Source organism: Heloderma suspectum, chromosome 4, assembly GCF_057233095.1.
Source record: "Heloderma suspectum isolate Gila_16-S chromosome 4, 16-S_ref, whole genome shotgun sequence".
NCBI lineage: Eukaryota > Metazoa > Chordata > Lepidosauria > Squamata > Helodermatidae > Heloderma > Heloderma suspectum.
Window position 1 is genome coordinate 19,464,925 of NC_139461.1, and position 16,282 is coordinate 19,481,206.

Below are 16,282 nucleotides of genomic sequence, written 5' to 3' on the forward strand. Positions count from 1 at the left end.
TGAGATTTTACACCTTAAAAATGGTCCTTTCAGATAAAGGTCCTCACTAAATAACTTTAAGGCAGCCCTTAAATCAAGAGGTGCTGAATCTCAAGCCTGCAAGCCAAATCTGACCTACCTGTGGCCACAATCCAGCCTCCCAGCATGCTTCAGATAGCTGTATGCCCCCTTCCCCTGGCCTCACCCTCTTTCCTCCAACCACCAATCCTTTGGTGGTTTCTTGGCTTTGTGCAGTTTTTCCCCACATTCAAAAAGGTTGAAATGCCTCTCCGAAGGCTGAATTACCGGCAGTGAGAGCTTGAAGCTAAACTCCAGTAGTATTTTTGGCCCTGCCCCATTTGACTTCAGCCCTGCCCACCACTGGAACGCAGATGGAGCACTTTTCTGAACTGAAATTTGGTGCTTGGACTGAAAGCGGTTCAATGCTGCTGTCTTAAAATAAAGCCCATCCACCAATCCTAATCTCCCACTTTGCATCCCCAAAACGTGCTTAGCCATGAGCTGAGAGATGGTGGAGCTCGGGTGCTTCCAGACGAAGCTTTTATCCCACCATTGTCCTGCCTCATTCACATAATTTTATGGGGGTCCAGATATGGTTGTTTTCCACTTGTGACCCTCCCATGTTTTCCCACCGCTTTGTCCCATTTTTCCCCATCACTTCTGTTAAAGAAGAAAAGACAGACTAGCTGCCCAATGGCTTCTGATGGTTAGCGCTAGGACCCCTCCATCTGGAAGCACCCCAAGACTGACCGCAAGTCCCATCTCAGAAGCCCTGAGTTCGAGGCTAGCTTTGTGGGCAATTAGGAAGGTGGAGGAGTGGTGGGAGTCATAATGGGAGGTGGCACTCTGTGTGTGCTTCCAGGCACACTTGCACATTAAAAAAAAGGGCACTCTGCATGTGTTTCAGGCCACTTCATTGCAAACTCATGCCCTCCCTGCCTCCGCGAGGCCAGCCCTGGCACCAGAAACACAGGCAATATCACAGTTGAGTCCCGAGACCGTTCTGATGAATTTAGCTCTCTGTAAAATCCAGATCGCGTTTCCGAGCCTCAGGACGCATGGCCACCTTGCCTGGCAGGAGGTGTCCACGCGTGCACGTGTCAGCAGCATCCCCAAATCCCTTCCTCCTCCCCCCACCTCCCGTTTCCTCCCGGCAGCCTTCATTCACATGACTCCGCTCCCCCCGCCCCTCCGCTCCCCCCGCAAGAAAGCAGCAGGCAGCCCCTGCAGCCGCATCCTCGTTCTCTCTCCCCCCCCCCCCCGGGGCTGGAAGGGAAGGAGAGGCCGAGCGCGGCGGCGGGAGTGCTGTTGCAATCCCGCGGCGGCGGCGGCTGCGCCTGACTGCCTGGAAGTCGCGCGTCTCCATCTCTCTCTCTCTCTCTGTCTGCACCGATTGGCCGCCGCGATTTAAAGCGGGGCGGGGGGGGCGCTCCCTGGTTTTCTTCCTCGCGCCCCGCTGGATCTCGGCCGGCGACTGCGCACGCCGGGCGCTCCGCGGCTGCACGCCCGGCCCAGCCCGGCCCCTAAACGGAGGCGGAGGCGGAGGCGCCGGGGGAGGCGTCGCTGCTCTTCGCCGGCGCCTCGCCCGTACAATGGGCCACGCCCTACGGTGAGGCCGGGCCGGGCCGGGCCGGGCGGAGCGAGCGAGGGAGGGCGGATCGGGGAGCGCTCGGCATCAGGGGCTGGGCGAGGAGGGGCTGGGTCGTGGCGGGCGGGGGGGGGAGAGGGGCGGGCTCAGGCTGCGCCGGGCTGGCGAATACACCCTGCCATGCTCCTTCCCTCCGTGCCCGGCTGGTCCAGGCGCTGCCGCCCCCGCCGCCCGCCTCCTCCCGCGCCATGCCCGCCGCCTCGCGCTCGCCTTAGCCGGCGCTCGTCCCCGACGCGGAGGATGACCTGACGGAGGATGTGAGTCCCCCGCTCCCGTCCCCCGGCCCTGCCCTGCCCTGCCCTGCCCTGCCGTTGGGGGACGCTTTCTCCCAGATCGGGGGGCGGGCTCGGACCATGGCCTTGGGCTTCCCCCAGCTGCTGTCCCTGTCCCTGCGCCTGCTCACCCCTCGCTCGCCTCCAAGGACCAGGGCGGCGGCAGCGGCGGCGGCGGCGGCGGCGGCAGAAGGAGAAGAAGAAGGGGAAGAAGCCGAGGAAGATGGGACTGAAATCCAGGAAGGCGGCAGCCGCACCGGCTGCTGCGCCGCCGCCGGGGGCTGGGGAAGGTGGTGACCGCGGTGGGGAGGAGAAGAAAGGGGGGCTCTCCGGCGGCGACCTGGAGCAGGGCTCCTTGGCCCTGGGGGCCGCAGCGGACAAGGATGGGACCCTGCTGCTGGGAGGAGGGGGCAAGGAAGACGGGGGCAAGAGGTCCGCGCAAGGGATTGGGCTGTTGGCCAAGACGCCGCTGAGCCGGCCCGTCAAGAGGAACAATGTCAGATACAGGAGGATGCAAACTTTGATCTACGATGCCCTGGAGAGGCCGAGGGGCTGGGCGCTGCTCTATCACGCCTTCGTGTGAGTCCCTGGCGAACCGTGCCAGCTTGTCATGTGTTTATTGACTGGTTTTCACGGTGATTTCTTGATTTTCACAGAGATGCCCATTTCTTTCCGGGGGGGGGGGGCGGGTTGGATAGGGCTCGTGGCCCTCATGGGTTGTCGGTCCCTCAATGGGTTGTCATGAGTTGGAGATGGGGGAACCCATCAGGTGGGTCCATTCCTGAAAGATAGCATCTTCCTGCTTAGACTCAGCCGGGCTGCGGACACAGATACTGGAATGCAGCTGGTCCAGGGCGATTTCACACATTACGGGGCAGCAAACCCGGGTTTGCCTGTAAGCGACGTGCACCCAACAGGGGGCTGCAGTTTATGCCGGTAAGATACACTTGTCTGCAAATCCGTATTTATTGCATTCGTGCTTTCGGCTGAAGGCAGCTTAGCTAATGTAATGTGTGAATCAGCCTTTGGGAAGGTTCTGTCAAATGTCGGGTCACGCACATGCACTGGGATGTGGTTCTGATTCACAAGTTGCTATTTCCTCCCACAGAGTCTTGACTGAGCGCTGACTTCTATGGGCAGTTTCAAAGAAAATGTTGTGGGTTGTAGCCCCAGAAGCGCATACAGATGAAACACACGTGCGTGCACACACGCACACAGCTGAACACTTCCAGAGACACCCCCCCCCCCAAATTGGATATATCCTGATGTGGTGTTTTGGGAATTAGGTGAAGTGAAGGTTCTGGACACCCCTCCCCCAATAAAAAAGCACTTTCTTTTCCTGCAAGTTCAAGGTTGTCAGGATGGTGTGGATTGGTGCATTTTGCAATGGTAGAGCATGGATTTATTTTCCTCCTCAAAACTGCACTCTGGAGAAATTTACAGGCCAAGATGTGAAGGCTGAGATAACGTAATGTTATCTTGGTCACATGCAGGCGAACATGTTTTCCTGAAAGTCTAAAACGCTCAAGGTGTTGTGGGAGATTTGCCATAGAAACAGCAGCGTTTGATGATCCGGCAGCCTTGCTTCATCATTCTAGTCTAGGCAGAAGCCTCGCGGAAACTTGTTGTCAACCCACAGAAATGTATTGGGAATTTCTCCCGGAGTGGTGCTTGCAGTTGGAAAAAACAATGACAGTGGCTGGTTGGTGCTTTCAAATTGAAAAGGGAAAATCTATTATTTTTCTCAGTTCTTTAGGATGTGTTTATGCATGTTGAAAATGTTATCTCACCCTGGCTTAACCGACTGGGAAAGGTTGAATTTTTTGTTTTAAAAAATGAGATGCTATCCACTGGAATTTAGCTCTTTGTTTAAATATGCAGATGAACAAGGTTTTAGAAAAGCAAGATGAGTGATGGATTTACATATATTTAAATTGTTTTCTGGCTGAGACCAAGAATCCATTTATCCAGCATTTTGGTTTCTGACGCTGGCCAGTCAGGTGCCCCTGGGAAACTTTCAGGTAGGGCATGGAAGTGGTGCTGTTTGCACCTGCTCATCTGTAGGTATGCTGCCGCTCAACCTGGAGGGTCCCTGTGATTTCATGGCTAATTGGTAACCCCCAATTTATTTAAAGATAGGTTCAGTTCACAATGACTATGAACAAAATGTTCCCAGACACTGCTTATCACTCAGACCATGAGCTGTTAAGAACCCGGGAGGAAACAGACTTCAAACCGAGGTGGAATTTGGGTTGGGGAACCTCTGTTGACCCTCTAGATGTTATGGAACCGCAAGATCCATCATCCCCAGTCATGGCAAATAGTCAGGGATGATGGGAGTTGTAGCCCAACAACATCCAGAGGGGGGCACAGATTCCATCATCCCCGCTGCAGGCAAAATGGAACTGGACATGCACAATTCGTGTTCTAGAAAAAAATAGCTGGGGTATTCTGTAGCCACAAAAAAGCATTGAGGAACCGTAGAGACTGCTTGGCTTATATCGTGGCATGAGCAATCGTAAACGAAATAGCCAGGGGCGGCCAAAAGATGGCTGAAAGAGCAAGCAGGAGAGTATTGGCTGCCTCACATCTTTTCATAGCCACAATCCATTGGGTAGCTGTCCAGTACGAGCCCTGCTGAAATGAATGGTGGCTGTGCGATTGTGTGGGACCGGAGCACAGAAGCCACTTAGCTGTGTCAGGAGACTGTCTTGTATAGTGGCTAGAGCAGGGGGTGGGCAATGTGGTGCCCATGGACACCTTTCCTGGCACCCATCAAGGTGCCCTCCCCTCCCCCCTTTTAAAATTAACACATGTTCTGGCCTGTTGCTGGGATTGCTGTGAAACAGGTGTCTGCTGGTGCTGAAAAATGTGGGTTCAAAGGAATTGTTTAGCATGTTAGTTTGCCCAGACCCCAGCCCTGCCTCGTACTCAGTCTTTTGCGCAGGTTACTTGTCCTTTGCCACACCTCCTATGGCAGCCATTTTGAGGTGGTGCCCAGGGCAGTTTCTCAAATTGCCAGATGTGCCCATGGCCAAAAATGATTACCAACCCCTGGGCAAGAGTGCTGGACTTACTATGAAGATTCAGGTTCAAATCCCCAATCAGCAACAAACATTACTGGTTCATCTTGTAAAGTAGTCGCTATTCCTAAGCTGATCCTACCTCACAGGATTGTTGTGAAGATAAAGGGGAAAGTAGACCAGGTATATCACCCTGAGCTCCTTGGGGGCAGAATGAGGTAAACATTAATAACAATAACAGTAACAGTTGTTCAGTTGTTAAGTCATGTCCAACTCTTCATGACCCCATGGACCATAGCACGCCAGGCCTTCCTGTCCTTCGCTCTCTCCCAGAGCGTGCTCAAGTTCATATTCATTGCATCAGTGATGCTATCTAGCTATCTTATCCTTAATAATAATAATAGCTATACCATAATACCAGTAATGGCATGTTCATAGGTTAGTTACATGGTGCGCATGGAGCAGGGTTCCTCAACCTGGTACCCACAAAATGTTATAGACTCCAACTCTCATCAGCCCCAGCCAGCATGGCCAGTGGTCAGGAATGCTGGGAGTTGGAGTAGAAGACATCTGGAGGGCATCACGTTGGGGAAGAGACTTCTAATAAGGGTCATTGGTCCAAAGCAGGGCTGGGGAGCCTTTTTTCAGTTGAGGGTTGCATTCCCTCAGGTGTCATCTGTTGGCGGTGGATGGGGCCAGATCCTAAGTGGGTGGGACCACCCCATCTCTTTCTCCCTCAAGGAAGAACAGATCACTCTTGCCAGAGGTCTGAACTGATCACTTACAGAGGGCTTTTCAAATTAAGCCAAGGTCCAGAGGTTGCCCACTCCTGTCACAGAGAATGGTCTGAAAGGGCATGTTACAGTAACAGTTCCATTGCTGAAGCCAAGTATGCCTGCCCTGTGAACTGATATCAGATTGCCTCGGAATAGTATACAAACTACTCTGAGCTCCTCAGGCTGAGACCTCCCAACATGTCAAGTGGCACATGAGAAATCGACTGTGGAGGAAGAGCAGGCTATAAATTAGGGTTGGGAAGCAATTACATAAATCTTAGTCAGTTAATCATGAGAGTTTGGGTAGGGTGGCTGGTTGGTTGGTTGAAAGGATTTGCATCCCTTAGCATGCAGGTAAAAACAATAGTTGTGAAATACGTTGTTTTTAGACGGTGCTGCATATGTCATAGCAGGCATCCTTGAGAAGAGGGATTCCTTCATGCCTGAGGGAGAAGAGGGATTACATCTTTTAAGATGGCACTTGCCATTTGCAGTTTTTATAAGGACTTGTAATCATATAAAAAGATCTGCCCCCTGATTAATCAGGGGATCTTTTCAGTTGATCAAAAGGGTCTTTTTAATGAATTAATCCAACTGATTAGTAGCCCTGGTAGAAATAAATACCTTGTAGTTCTGTACTGTGTGTAGCACTTGATATGGTATCCCTCATGCAGGGAATACTTAGTATGTTGCCATGGACTCTTAGCTTCCCACATACTACTTAACAACGCTAACTTGTTACGGTGGGTTGTAGTGAGGAGCAGAGGATATTGCAAACTTTCCCACCACAAGGTCCCAGATGGGAATCCTGATAAATGCCAGCAGTTCTGCAGACAAGGAGCATCTAATAACCAGCTGTCCACTCTTCAGTGTTCATATGACAGCAGACAAGATACTGCCAGTTTGCATGCTCTGAACTGTCCCTGCCAGAGCTAAGAAGATTGATAATGTGACCTCTGGGGAGTTGTGCTTCTGTCCTTGCAGTCACTGTTGTTATTGGGGCTAATAGGTGAGAGGGAGGAATTCATAAGGGATAGCCTTGTCCCCTTTGCACTCTCAAACACCAGCCAAGAGCGCCCTCGGAAAGGAAGGGGGGTCCTTAAACTCCCTCCCATTTTAACTAAATCATGCCCCAATAGCCTTCTAAAAATGGTAGCTAACAGCCCTGCCACACACACACCCATTTACACATTCAGCAGAATAAGGTGGTAGAGCCCAGAGATGGTAGAATGGATTGTACTACTTGTGATTTTCCTTGAGTACAATTTTATTCTTGATGATCCCCATGGGGGCCATTCCTTCCCCAACGTGCTAGTGTTTTATCTGTAAGGTTTTAAGAATATTTTTTTTTACCAGGGGCGGAACACTTTTAAATAGTGGATTGGATCCAGACTTAGTTATACTTAGAGTAGACCCATTAAATCAATGTGACTTAAGTCTCATTGGTTTTAATGGTTCTACTCCAGGGGTAGACAACCTGGTGCCTTCCTGAGGTTTTGTACGACAACTCCCATAAGCCCCTTGCCAGCATAGCCAATGATCTGGGATTATGGGAGTTGTAGCCAAAAACATCTGGAGGGCACCAGGTTGCATACCCTTGGTCTACTCTAAATATGCGGAGATATAAATATAACAAATAAGCAAACAAATAAGAAAGATGATGGTGTTGTCTAAATCTGGACCCAGCTCAGTATATCTCCCCACTTTCAGTGGTATAGTTCTCTCCAGCATCTCAGGACTCTGTCATCTCTTTCTGCTGCCTGTGTAGATGATCCAGCCTAAGTTTCAGTAGAAAAGACAGAGAAAGTCATTCACGGTGATTGCTGTCCACCTTACATTGCAAATCCAAACCATTTTGAAACCAGTTATGACTTCCTGCTGGAAAGAAATCTAAACATTTTTAATTCTGTGAATGTGTGTGTTGATCACTTTGATATCCCCTCAACCCATATATAGAACTAAGGTGGTGGGTGGTGGGAAGGCATAATCTGAAACAATTAGACAAATAGATAAAAATATAAGGATTGCCTTGCTGTTTCAGACAAAAACTCAAAGAATCATAGCATTTTAGAGTTGGAAGGGTCCTTGGAAGTCATTTAGTCCAACTCCCTGCTCAGTGCAGGATCTGCAGTGCAGGATACAGTTACAGAGATGGTTGTAAGCACCTCCAGTGAAGGAGAGCTCACCACCTCCTGGGGCAATCTGTTTCACCGCTGAATGGCTCTTACCGTTAGGAAATTTCTCCAATGTTTAACTGCAATCTGCTTCCTTGCCATTTCCAACCAGGTCTACCTAATCCCACATTCCAGTTTTAACAGTAGCTAGCCAGCCACTTCTCAGATGCTGATAAGGCAGTGCATGAAGCCAGCCGCTCTCTTGTGTCGTTAGGCCTCAGTAACAGGTATTCAGGGATACACTACTTCTGAACAGGGAAGTTCCTTTTAGTTATCACGGCCAATTGCTCCCAGTAGAGAGCCAATGTAGTGGATGAGTGAGGCACAAATCAGACCCTGGTTTGAATCTCACCTCTGTCATGGGCTCATGAAATGGCCTTCAGCAAGCCACTCTCTCTGAGCTTCAGCCACACATCTGCAATATGGGGGATGATAACATTGACTTCCCTTATGTGGCTATTGTAAGGGTTGCAGCTGGATAATGCATGTGAAGCACTTTGAGTGCTTGGGAGCACTACACAAGTATTCCATATTATTTACAGATGTTGATAGTTCTGAATTTGCCTAATCTCCTTTAAAAGCAATATATGCCAGGGGCCGTCACCAAATCTCATGACCATTAATTCCATGCATTAATTTTGCATTGTGTGAAGGCGTACTCTCTGTCCTGCAAAAGTCAGCATTAACTCTATTTCCACTATTTATTATCTTTATATCCCACACTTCTCTGGAATGCTCATAGCAACATGTCACCCACACACATGTGGGTCACCCACACACATGTGGGTCACCCACACACATGTGGGTCACCCACACACATGTGGGTCCCCCACATGATGAAGTACCATACCTCAAACATGTAATCAAAGGCCTTTCCATTCTGCTGAGACACTCTGGCTTTCTCTTAAAGCTTTTTTTGATTAATGGGAGCAGTTCCATATAGTTCAGCGTTCTGACGATGTTCTCCCATACATTTTTCATACAAGAAGCTCCGTTTAGGGCGGGTGTGGAAAAAGCAGTGCTAGAAATAGTTAAATGGCCTGGATTGGATCCAGTTTTATGCTGGATCAACTGTGCTGATGGAAGTGGACTTTCTTGCCTCCTCCTTCCCATGGCACCCCGCTGAAAATACTACACAGAGAGTCAGGAGACCCTGCTGAATGGGGTGAACTGTGGTGTGTGCGAATCCCCCAAAATCAGGCAGAGGGACCTTCTGTGAGTGGAGCCCTTCCTCTTGCGGAAGGCAGATTGTGGATCCAACCCCCTGCCTGCAACCAGACAGTCCCTGAGTAATTTATATTAGAGCAGCTCTTTCTTTCTTTCTTTCTTTCTTTCTTTCTTTCTTTCTTTCTGCATGCGTGGTTGCTTGCTTGATAGCTTCACACTTGTGGTGCTCGTGCTTGGGCCTACTCGTGAGCTAAGCATTTTGCATGCGGCCCCGCGAATCATTGGAGAAGATGGAGCATCCTTGCTGATTTCGAAGAAATGCTTTTGGTTGGGGGTGTGAGGAGGGAAGCATGTAAGGGCTTACCCACCTGGCCCTGGCCTTACCATTAGGCAAAATGTGGCAGCTGCCTCAGGCAGCAATTGCTAGGAGGGAGCAGGTTGTGACGGGGAATTGTCAGAGGACAGAGCTGTGTGTGTCTCGCTCAGCCTGCCCTGGGCCTCCCCACAGGCGAGCCAGTGCCTTCAAGTGCAGTGGCGGAAGCTGTCTCATCCCCAGTAGTGAAGTAAGCGTTGGCTGTCAGTCTGGTTTGCTTCTGTATGTGGGATTCTTCTTGTCCTTCGCCTCAGGTAGCAAAATGTCTTGGGTCAGCCTTGTCGCTGACACGCAACAACAGAGTTAACAGAGACAGCCTCTTACTGTGTTCCCAGCTTGTGGCAAGCTAGCGATGGCAAGGGGAGGGGGTATGGAAGTCATCCGCCTTGGCTGAAGCCTGATTCATGAGCAGCAGGGGTGACCAGTGCCTGCATCCCACTCTGCTCTGGTGACATAGGAAGAGAGGAAATCACAGAGAGGCAGGGTGCAATATGGGAGAAGGTGCTGGGTGGGGCATGCTGGGAGTTTTCTGTCTAAACATGCATAGGATTGCTCTCTGAGAGGCCCTCAGCCAGAGTCCTTGAGGGCTTTTGAGCTGAATGGCTAGGCCGCGGTTTTAAAAAAACAAAATGAGCAAGAAAGGGCCTGATTAAGTCAACAGTCAACAACCTGCAACCCTACACTGACCATAGCCTATTCCTCAGTGCATTCATGCCAGGAGTTTTATAGCCCATAAAATGGCTATTAACACAGCAATAGCAGAATTGGCATGTCCAGGTAATGCTTTGACTGCAAAAGGCATTGTGGGTTCTTTGTTGAATAAATTGCCGTGCAATTCTGTATATATTTACTCAGAGGTTAGTCTTGCTGTGTTCAGTGGGGCTTACTTCCTGGGAAGTGTTTTTAGGATTCCAGCCTTTGTTACTACACTTTTCTGTGGACTTCTTCAGCCCTCTTCAGGCCTGAATAGGAACAATCAAGCTGTGTAGGGGGCATGCACACCCACTCTCCCTATGTCATGAATACATGGAGGGTTCTACTCACATTCAAGCAAATGCAAGTAGAAGCCCCCTTTGGACCATCCTGCTTAACGTGGAGAAAGTGGGGACAGTGAAGGCAGGACTGGTGCATGCAGGGACATGGGTGCATAGTGAGTGAGTACAGCCCTATACTCTGTACACAGGTTGATATTTTCTGTGCAAGCATAATGGCTGAGCAGCAGGGCCGGCCCTACCATTAGGTAGGGTGAAGCAGTTGCCTCAGGCAGCAGATGCTGGTAGGTGGCAGCAAGGTGTTGGAGGAAAGAGCTGTGTCCTCAGGGCCTGCCCTATGCTCCCTAACCTAGCCTGCTGCCTTCAGGTTCAATGGAAGTTGCTGTTCCCTCACCAGTGTTGAAGGAACAGTCTAGTCAGCTTTTGTACATGAAATGGGAGGGTGTGCCATCTTGATCTTCTCCTCAGGCAGCAAAATACCTTGGGCCAGCCCTGCTGAGTAGGGCTTTTGTTCCATGCCATGGCAACTTCAGGGATGATCCTGATGTTAAATAAGATATGTTTATCTTGGACAGGAGGCTCTTGTGGGTGCAGAGGGGATCCCCACAGACTTCTATAGAGACCTCCACAGTCTTATTTTAACTAGTGCTGTGCCGAATCCTGCTCCCTGTTTTCAGGAACTTTTGCTCTCCCTGCGAAAGACGCATTGTTCTTTCTGCCTTTTTCACAAGGAGAGAGAGGATTTTGGAGAATTTTCTCCGTGGAGAGGGGGACAAGGTTTCCATATACCTTTTTAAGTGTAGGTAATTCTTGAGGGGTCTTCTTTCTATTTTTTATTTTTGTAAAAACATGCTCTGCACTTGCAGGAGCCCAGGCCTCTTCTCCAGCCCAGTAGTTCTTTCTCAACTCCCAGGAGACCATGTGACCTTGCCCTCTCCAATAGGCATTCAGGAAGAACTCCCAGCTGGAGAAGAGTCCTGGGCTCCTGCAAGTGTAGGGTGTGTATGTTTTTTTATTTTTTTTAAAAGAAGAAATAGAAAACCGCTCAACAACAGCCTACCCTTAAGAAGCTCTGTGGAAACCCTGTCCCCCTCCCCAAGAAGAAAATTCTCTGAAATTCTCACCTCTCCCAGTCTTTTTCACCAGTTTTCATTTTGCGCCCCCCCCCCCGAAATGCTGCAAATGGAAGAATTGGAATTTTCGGCACAGCGCTAATTAAACTGTCTGTTGTAAGATGTCCTGAGCATTTTAATGAGCATTTTAACCGCTTGAAGAATCTAAATCAGGGGTGCTGAATCTCTTTCTGCCCCAGGGCTGAATTCAGTTTCAGATAAACTGAGCCACCTTGACTGCCATTTTTTGGTAGAAAGGTGGGGTATAGATTAGAGTTGTGCACAAATAGCCTCTCAAAATTCTCCAGCCTATTTGTGGGCAGAGAAATTGGAGAGACAATTTCACCAAATTTCTCCTGGGGGAGGAAAAATTCCCCAACAATTTCTCACAGATAGGGCTCACTATTGGCAGGGGTTGTAGCACAGCTTCTTTCTTTTTTCCTCAAGGTTTCTGGTTCGTTAAACTGCTTCTGTAGGTGGCAACAGCATCAACTGTGGTGAGGCTTCCATTTTTCTGAGGCACAATTTTGAATTTCTTTTGGTGTTATTTTTGAGCTTACCTAATCACTGCGAGGTGGCCGAGGGTGCTGTGTGTGTTTTCTCTCTCTATCACACATCTTTCCATTGCTCTGCAGCCTCCCAGGCCACCTGCACTTTCTGAACTGAAAAAGCCCCATGTGAGGAATTGCCTCATGATGTCTTCCTCATTATGGCTTTAACTGAAGTGCGGGAAGCCACGGAGGCTACAGAGATTATTGTACGATGACAGACAGGACACTCATGCACACTCCTCAGCCACCTCATAAGTAACCTAAGTCCAAGAACCCCAAACCCAACCCATGAGAATTTCTCTGAAATTTCTTCACCATTGAATTTCTTTTCAAAAGCAATTTCTTTTCTATCAAATTGAATGAGAATGGTAAAAAAAAATGTGGGAGAAATTTTAGGCTCAGCACCAGTATAAATCAAATAAAGAAATAAATAAGCTTTCCAGTAATGGGCAGAGGCAAAGACAGAATGGGTGGGGACAAAAATACCAGCATGTTTTAACAAATTTCTTACTGCCAGTAACTAAGCCATAGGAGAGGCATTTCAGCCTTTTAGAATGGGAACAGAAACTGCGTGAAAGTCGGGAAATGGTTGGGCGGAAAGGGGGTGGGGCCAAGGGAAAGGGGTGGGTGGGGATGACAGATGGACCAGGTTTGACCCACAGGCATAAGGTTCAACACCCTTGATCTAAATAAATAATTGCCTAGCTGGGGCAGAGGTCAGTACCTTTCTTTATTTGTTACATTTATATCCAGCCTTTTTTTCCTCCTTAAGGAACCTAAGGCAGCGTACATAATCCTCTTCTTCTCCATTTTATCTTCACAACAGCAACCCTGTGAGGTAGGTTGGGCTGAGAGTCTGTGACTGGCCCAAAGTCACCCAGTGAGCTTCCATGGCCGAGGGGGGACTACAGCCCGGATCTCCCAACTGCCAGTCCAACACTCTCGCCACTACACCACACTGGCTTCGAGACTTCCCCACCTATCCAGATTTTGGGGGGGGAACATTGTGTGCCTGCTGCTTCAGAATAGATCCGGATGGACGTAAAGCAGGGGTGTGTGGCGGAACCACTCTTAAAAGAAACCCAGCAGAAAACAGCTTGTGCCTTTTGGACTGTAGATCCGCAACTGTGAGATTTTAGTTCTTCCCTCAGAGTCCCACCCTAAGTAAAAAGCGAAAACGCTGAGAGAGCTGGCAGCCTTTCTTGCATGGTGTCAACACCACAGAAATATCCGGATATAATTGGTAGGTTGCTAGGCAGAAGACATCCACCTACAATAATCTTCGTCAACCTTATGCCCTCCAGAGGTGTAGGACTACAATTCCCACCGCCCCCAGTCAGCATGGGGATGATTGGAGTAGTTTTCCACACATTTGGAGGGCACCAGGTTGGGGAAGGCTGATCTACAGCTACAGGGGGTGGTTTGCACTTTCCCTGTGAGGTACTGCTCTCTGAATGCACATGGGGACACAATAGTCAGTGGTATTAGGTCTGGTAGCCTCCCCCGCCCCGCACACACACCTGATACAGTGTAAAGGGGTGCTGAACCTCTTTCAGCCCAAGGGCCAAATTCAGTTTTGGAGATGCTCTGAGGAGCCACATTCCAGTGGGGAGCAAGGGCAAAAGACCAGCATATGTGAGCTTAAAGCTCTTCCCGCCAGTACCTAAGCACTGGAGAGGCATTTCAACCTTTCAGAATGGGGGGGAAACCCTGCAAACGTCAGGAAACCACCAAACAATCGGTGATTGGGGCAAGGGGAGCAGGGCCAGGGGAAGGAGGCTTGGACATCTGGGGAACCTCAGAGGGCTGGAGTCGGACCCCAGCTGGGCTTTATTTGTCCCCTAGGCTTGAGGTTCTGTCCCCCTGTGATACAGGATGCCACATAACTTCAGGGAACACAGAGAGATGTCTCTTTTCCTCCCTTTCTTCTCTCACTCCCACACAACATGTGACCCCCGTGGTTGTAGCGAGTCAGTGGATGGATACTCAGTGGTGTGTTACTACTGGTTGTTTTTACCACTGGATCAGCCTGAACTGGTCATTAAAAGGAACTGAAGCATTGGAAGGATCAGGCACTACTGAGATTTCTGATTTGCAAAGGAAGGGTGCAGGAAAAGGAATCAGGGAGTGGAAGTTAAAGCAGAAGGAATAGAAATGAGAGATGATTTTGAACAGCAAAGGTGACTCATCTGTGTGAGAGACAAGGGATGTGGATGTTTCTCCATTGCTTGTCTTCCCAGCAACCCTCGATGTCTTTTGAGGAGGGAAGTGTTTGGCAGTGCACTTAGTATGCCACGATTCTGCAATCCCATCACACAAGGCAGCACAAATTCAGTACCCCGAAAATCCCATTTTCCAAGGTTCTAGACCTTAACATCTCTGAAGATAAGTTTGTGCATGTGTGTAGAATGCCTGGTGAAATCTAAGAAACCAGAGATAGGCCTGAGCAGATGTTCCAGTAAGTGCCTGTGCTCTGCACCATTCTTCCCATGACAGGTGGAAGCTGACAATGTTATACCAAAAATATGCAAATTTTCATAATTAGCATAATTTAGGCTGGGTGCAGGATACACCTTTTCCACGTGCTGAAAGGGCACGTACAAGACCTGGCCCCCACTGCACAGACATAAATTTTCAGTTGAGGGTCTCTGTGATTAAAGCATGGCTCTGAACTTCCCAAAATGCACCACATGAAGATGTGGAGAACTGCACCCTGGGATCCTATTATTATTCCAGGCAGCCATAGATGCAACATCAGCTCCTCCGATTGGCAGGCACTATGAAGCCTCTGGATTGGTAAGGCCTGGTATACCTATTCAGAGCCCAGCCTTCGGTCCTGCCTGGTCAACCAAGCATTACCTGCTGCCTTGGAAGTGCCAGCTCTCAAGGCCCAGATTTGGGCCTGGCTGCCTGTGGCACCCACTGAGTGCTAACAGTGTCATTGTGTCATGAGGTGAGGAAAGCTGAATTTGATGAAATTCCCTCTCCTGAACCAGGGGCAGGGGCAGCCTTCAGGCTTTCAGGGTCTAGTTAACAGTTTACCCCATCAGCTGGAGCCAGATGCAAAATAGTAGCTTGGCAGCAGTGCTGGCCCTAGGTTTTTGAGGGCCCTTGGACAAGACACCCTCAGTGGGCCCGCTCCCTCAGTGCACCTACCTTCTCACCACCATTTCTCCACCAGCTGCCATGACCCCTCATCCTCTTGCTCATCATTACTATTGCTTGCTTGAGAGGCAGAGAGCCAGTAGCAGGGACATCCACTGCCCCTCCTCACCACCACTGTTGTCTGGGCCAGAGCAGCTGAACAAGCAGGTTGCAAAGCTGAAGAGCAGCAGCAACTTCAGGGGACTCTGGTCAGTGGGCCCCTGCTGGGATGTGGACCCTTGGCAGGTGCCCAACCATGCCTACCTTTGACGCTAGCACTGTTGGAGGGTAAGGTGAGGAACAGGCTGTCTCTGAGCATGTGTTTGGCCCAGGAATATGTTGTTTGCAGCAACAGTACTGACCTCACAGCTGTATAATACAAAAGTCCAGGGTTTCTCCCTTCTTCATTTCGGTAGCCTAGTTTAGCTGTGTGTGTGTATATAGAAGGACTTCTTTTTTTGCTATTGGTAAACAATTAGGAGTCAGAAAACCTTGACAATCTCCTGCTAACTACCCAGAGATCTGCCATGAGATCATGACCAACCTTCAGCCCTCTCTTGTCCTTATTACCTCTGGTCACCCTAGTATTCAGGAGGGTCCCATTTTCAAGATTGTAGACCCTCAGCATTAAAATGGCTACCAATGGCTACAAGGTGTGTGTGTATTTGGCTGCTGCAGTGCAGGCGTCTGGTGGGGGGAGCAAAGATAACCCGTTTCATGTGTGTGGGTGATGGAGCTCCCTGCTCCAACCCTCATGGAACGTTGCCCGTGCTTCCAACCGTGTAGCCATCTCGCCCTGCGCAAAGCTGCTGCATCGGCAAAGGCCCCCTGTTTGCTTGTTTTGTTTAGCCCGCTTTTAATTACTGATGCTAATAATTCATTTTGCGCTAATAAATATTTGGCAGCGTACTTTGTAAAAGTAATGAAGTCTCAGTGATTTGAGACCTCACTGCACCCTTTCTGCTATTAAATCTTTGCTGCTAGGTGGGAGAACGGCCGGAATGCTGCTGTGTGTGGGCCATCTCAGGCATTCCGAAAACATCTCCATGT

The 16,282-nt window shown here is 49.6% G+C and overlaps 1 protein-coding gene across 1 annotated transcript in view; it reads left to right on the forward strand.

Moving 5' to 3' along the window:
- The first annotated feature begins 1,730 nt into the window (after window positions 1-1,730).
- The window catches only part of KCNQ3 (potassium voltage-gated channel subfamily Q member 3), a 242,195-nt gene continuing 227,643 nt past the window's right edge, over window positions 1,731-16,282 (forward strand). Inside the window, exon 1 of the mRNA XM_084848784.1 lies at window positions 1,731-2,499. Coding sequence (XP_084704910.1) covers window positions 2,144-2,499 — 356 coding nt within the window. The 5' untranslated portion in view covers window positions 1,731-2,143. The remainder of the gene's footprint in view (window positions 2,500-16,282) is intronic.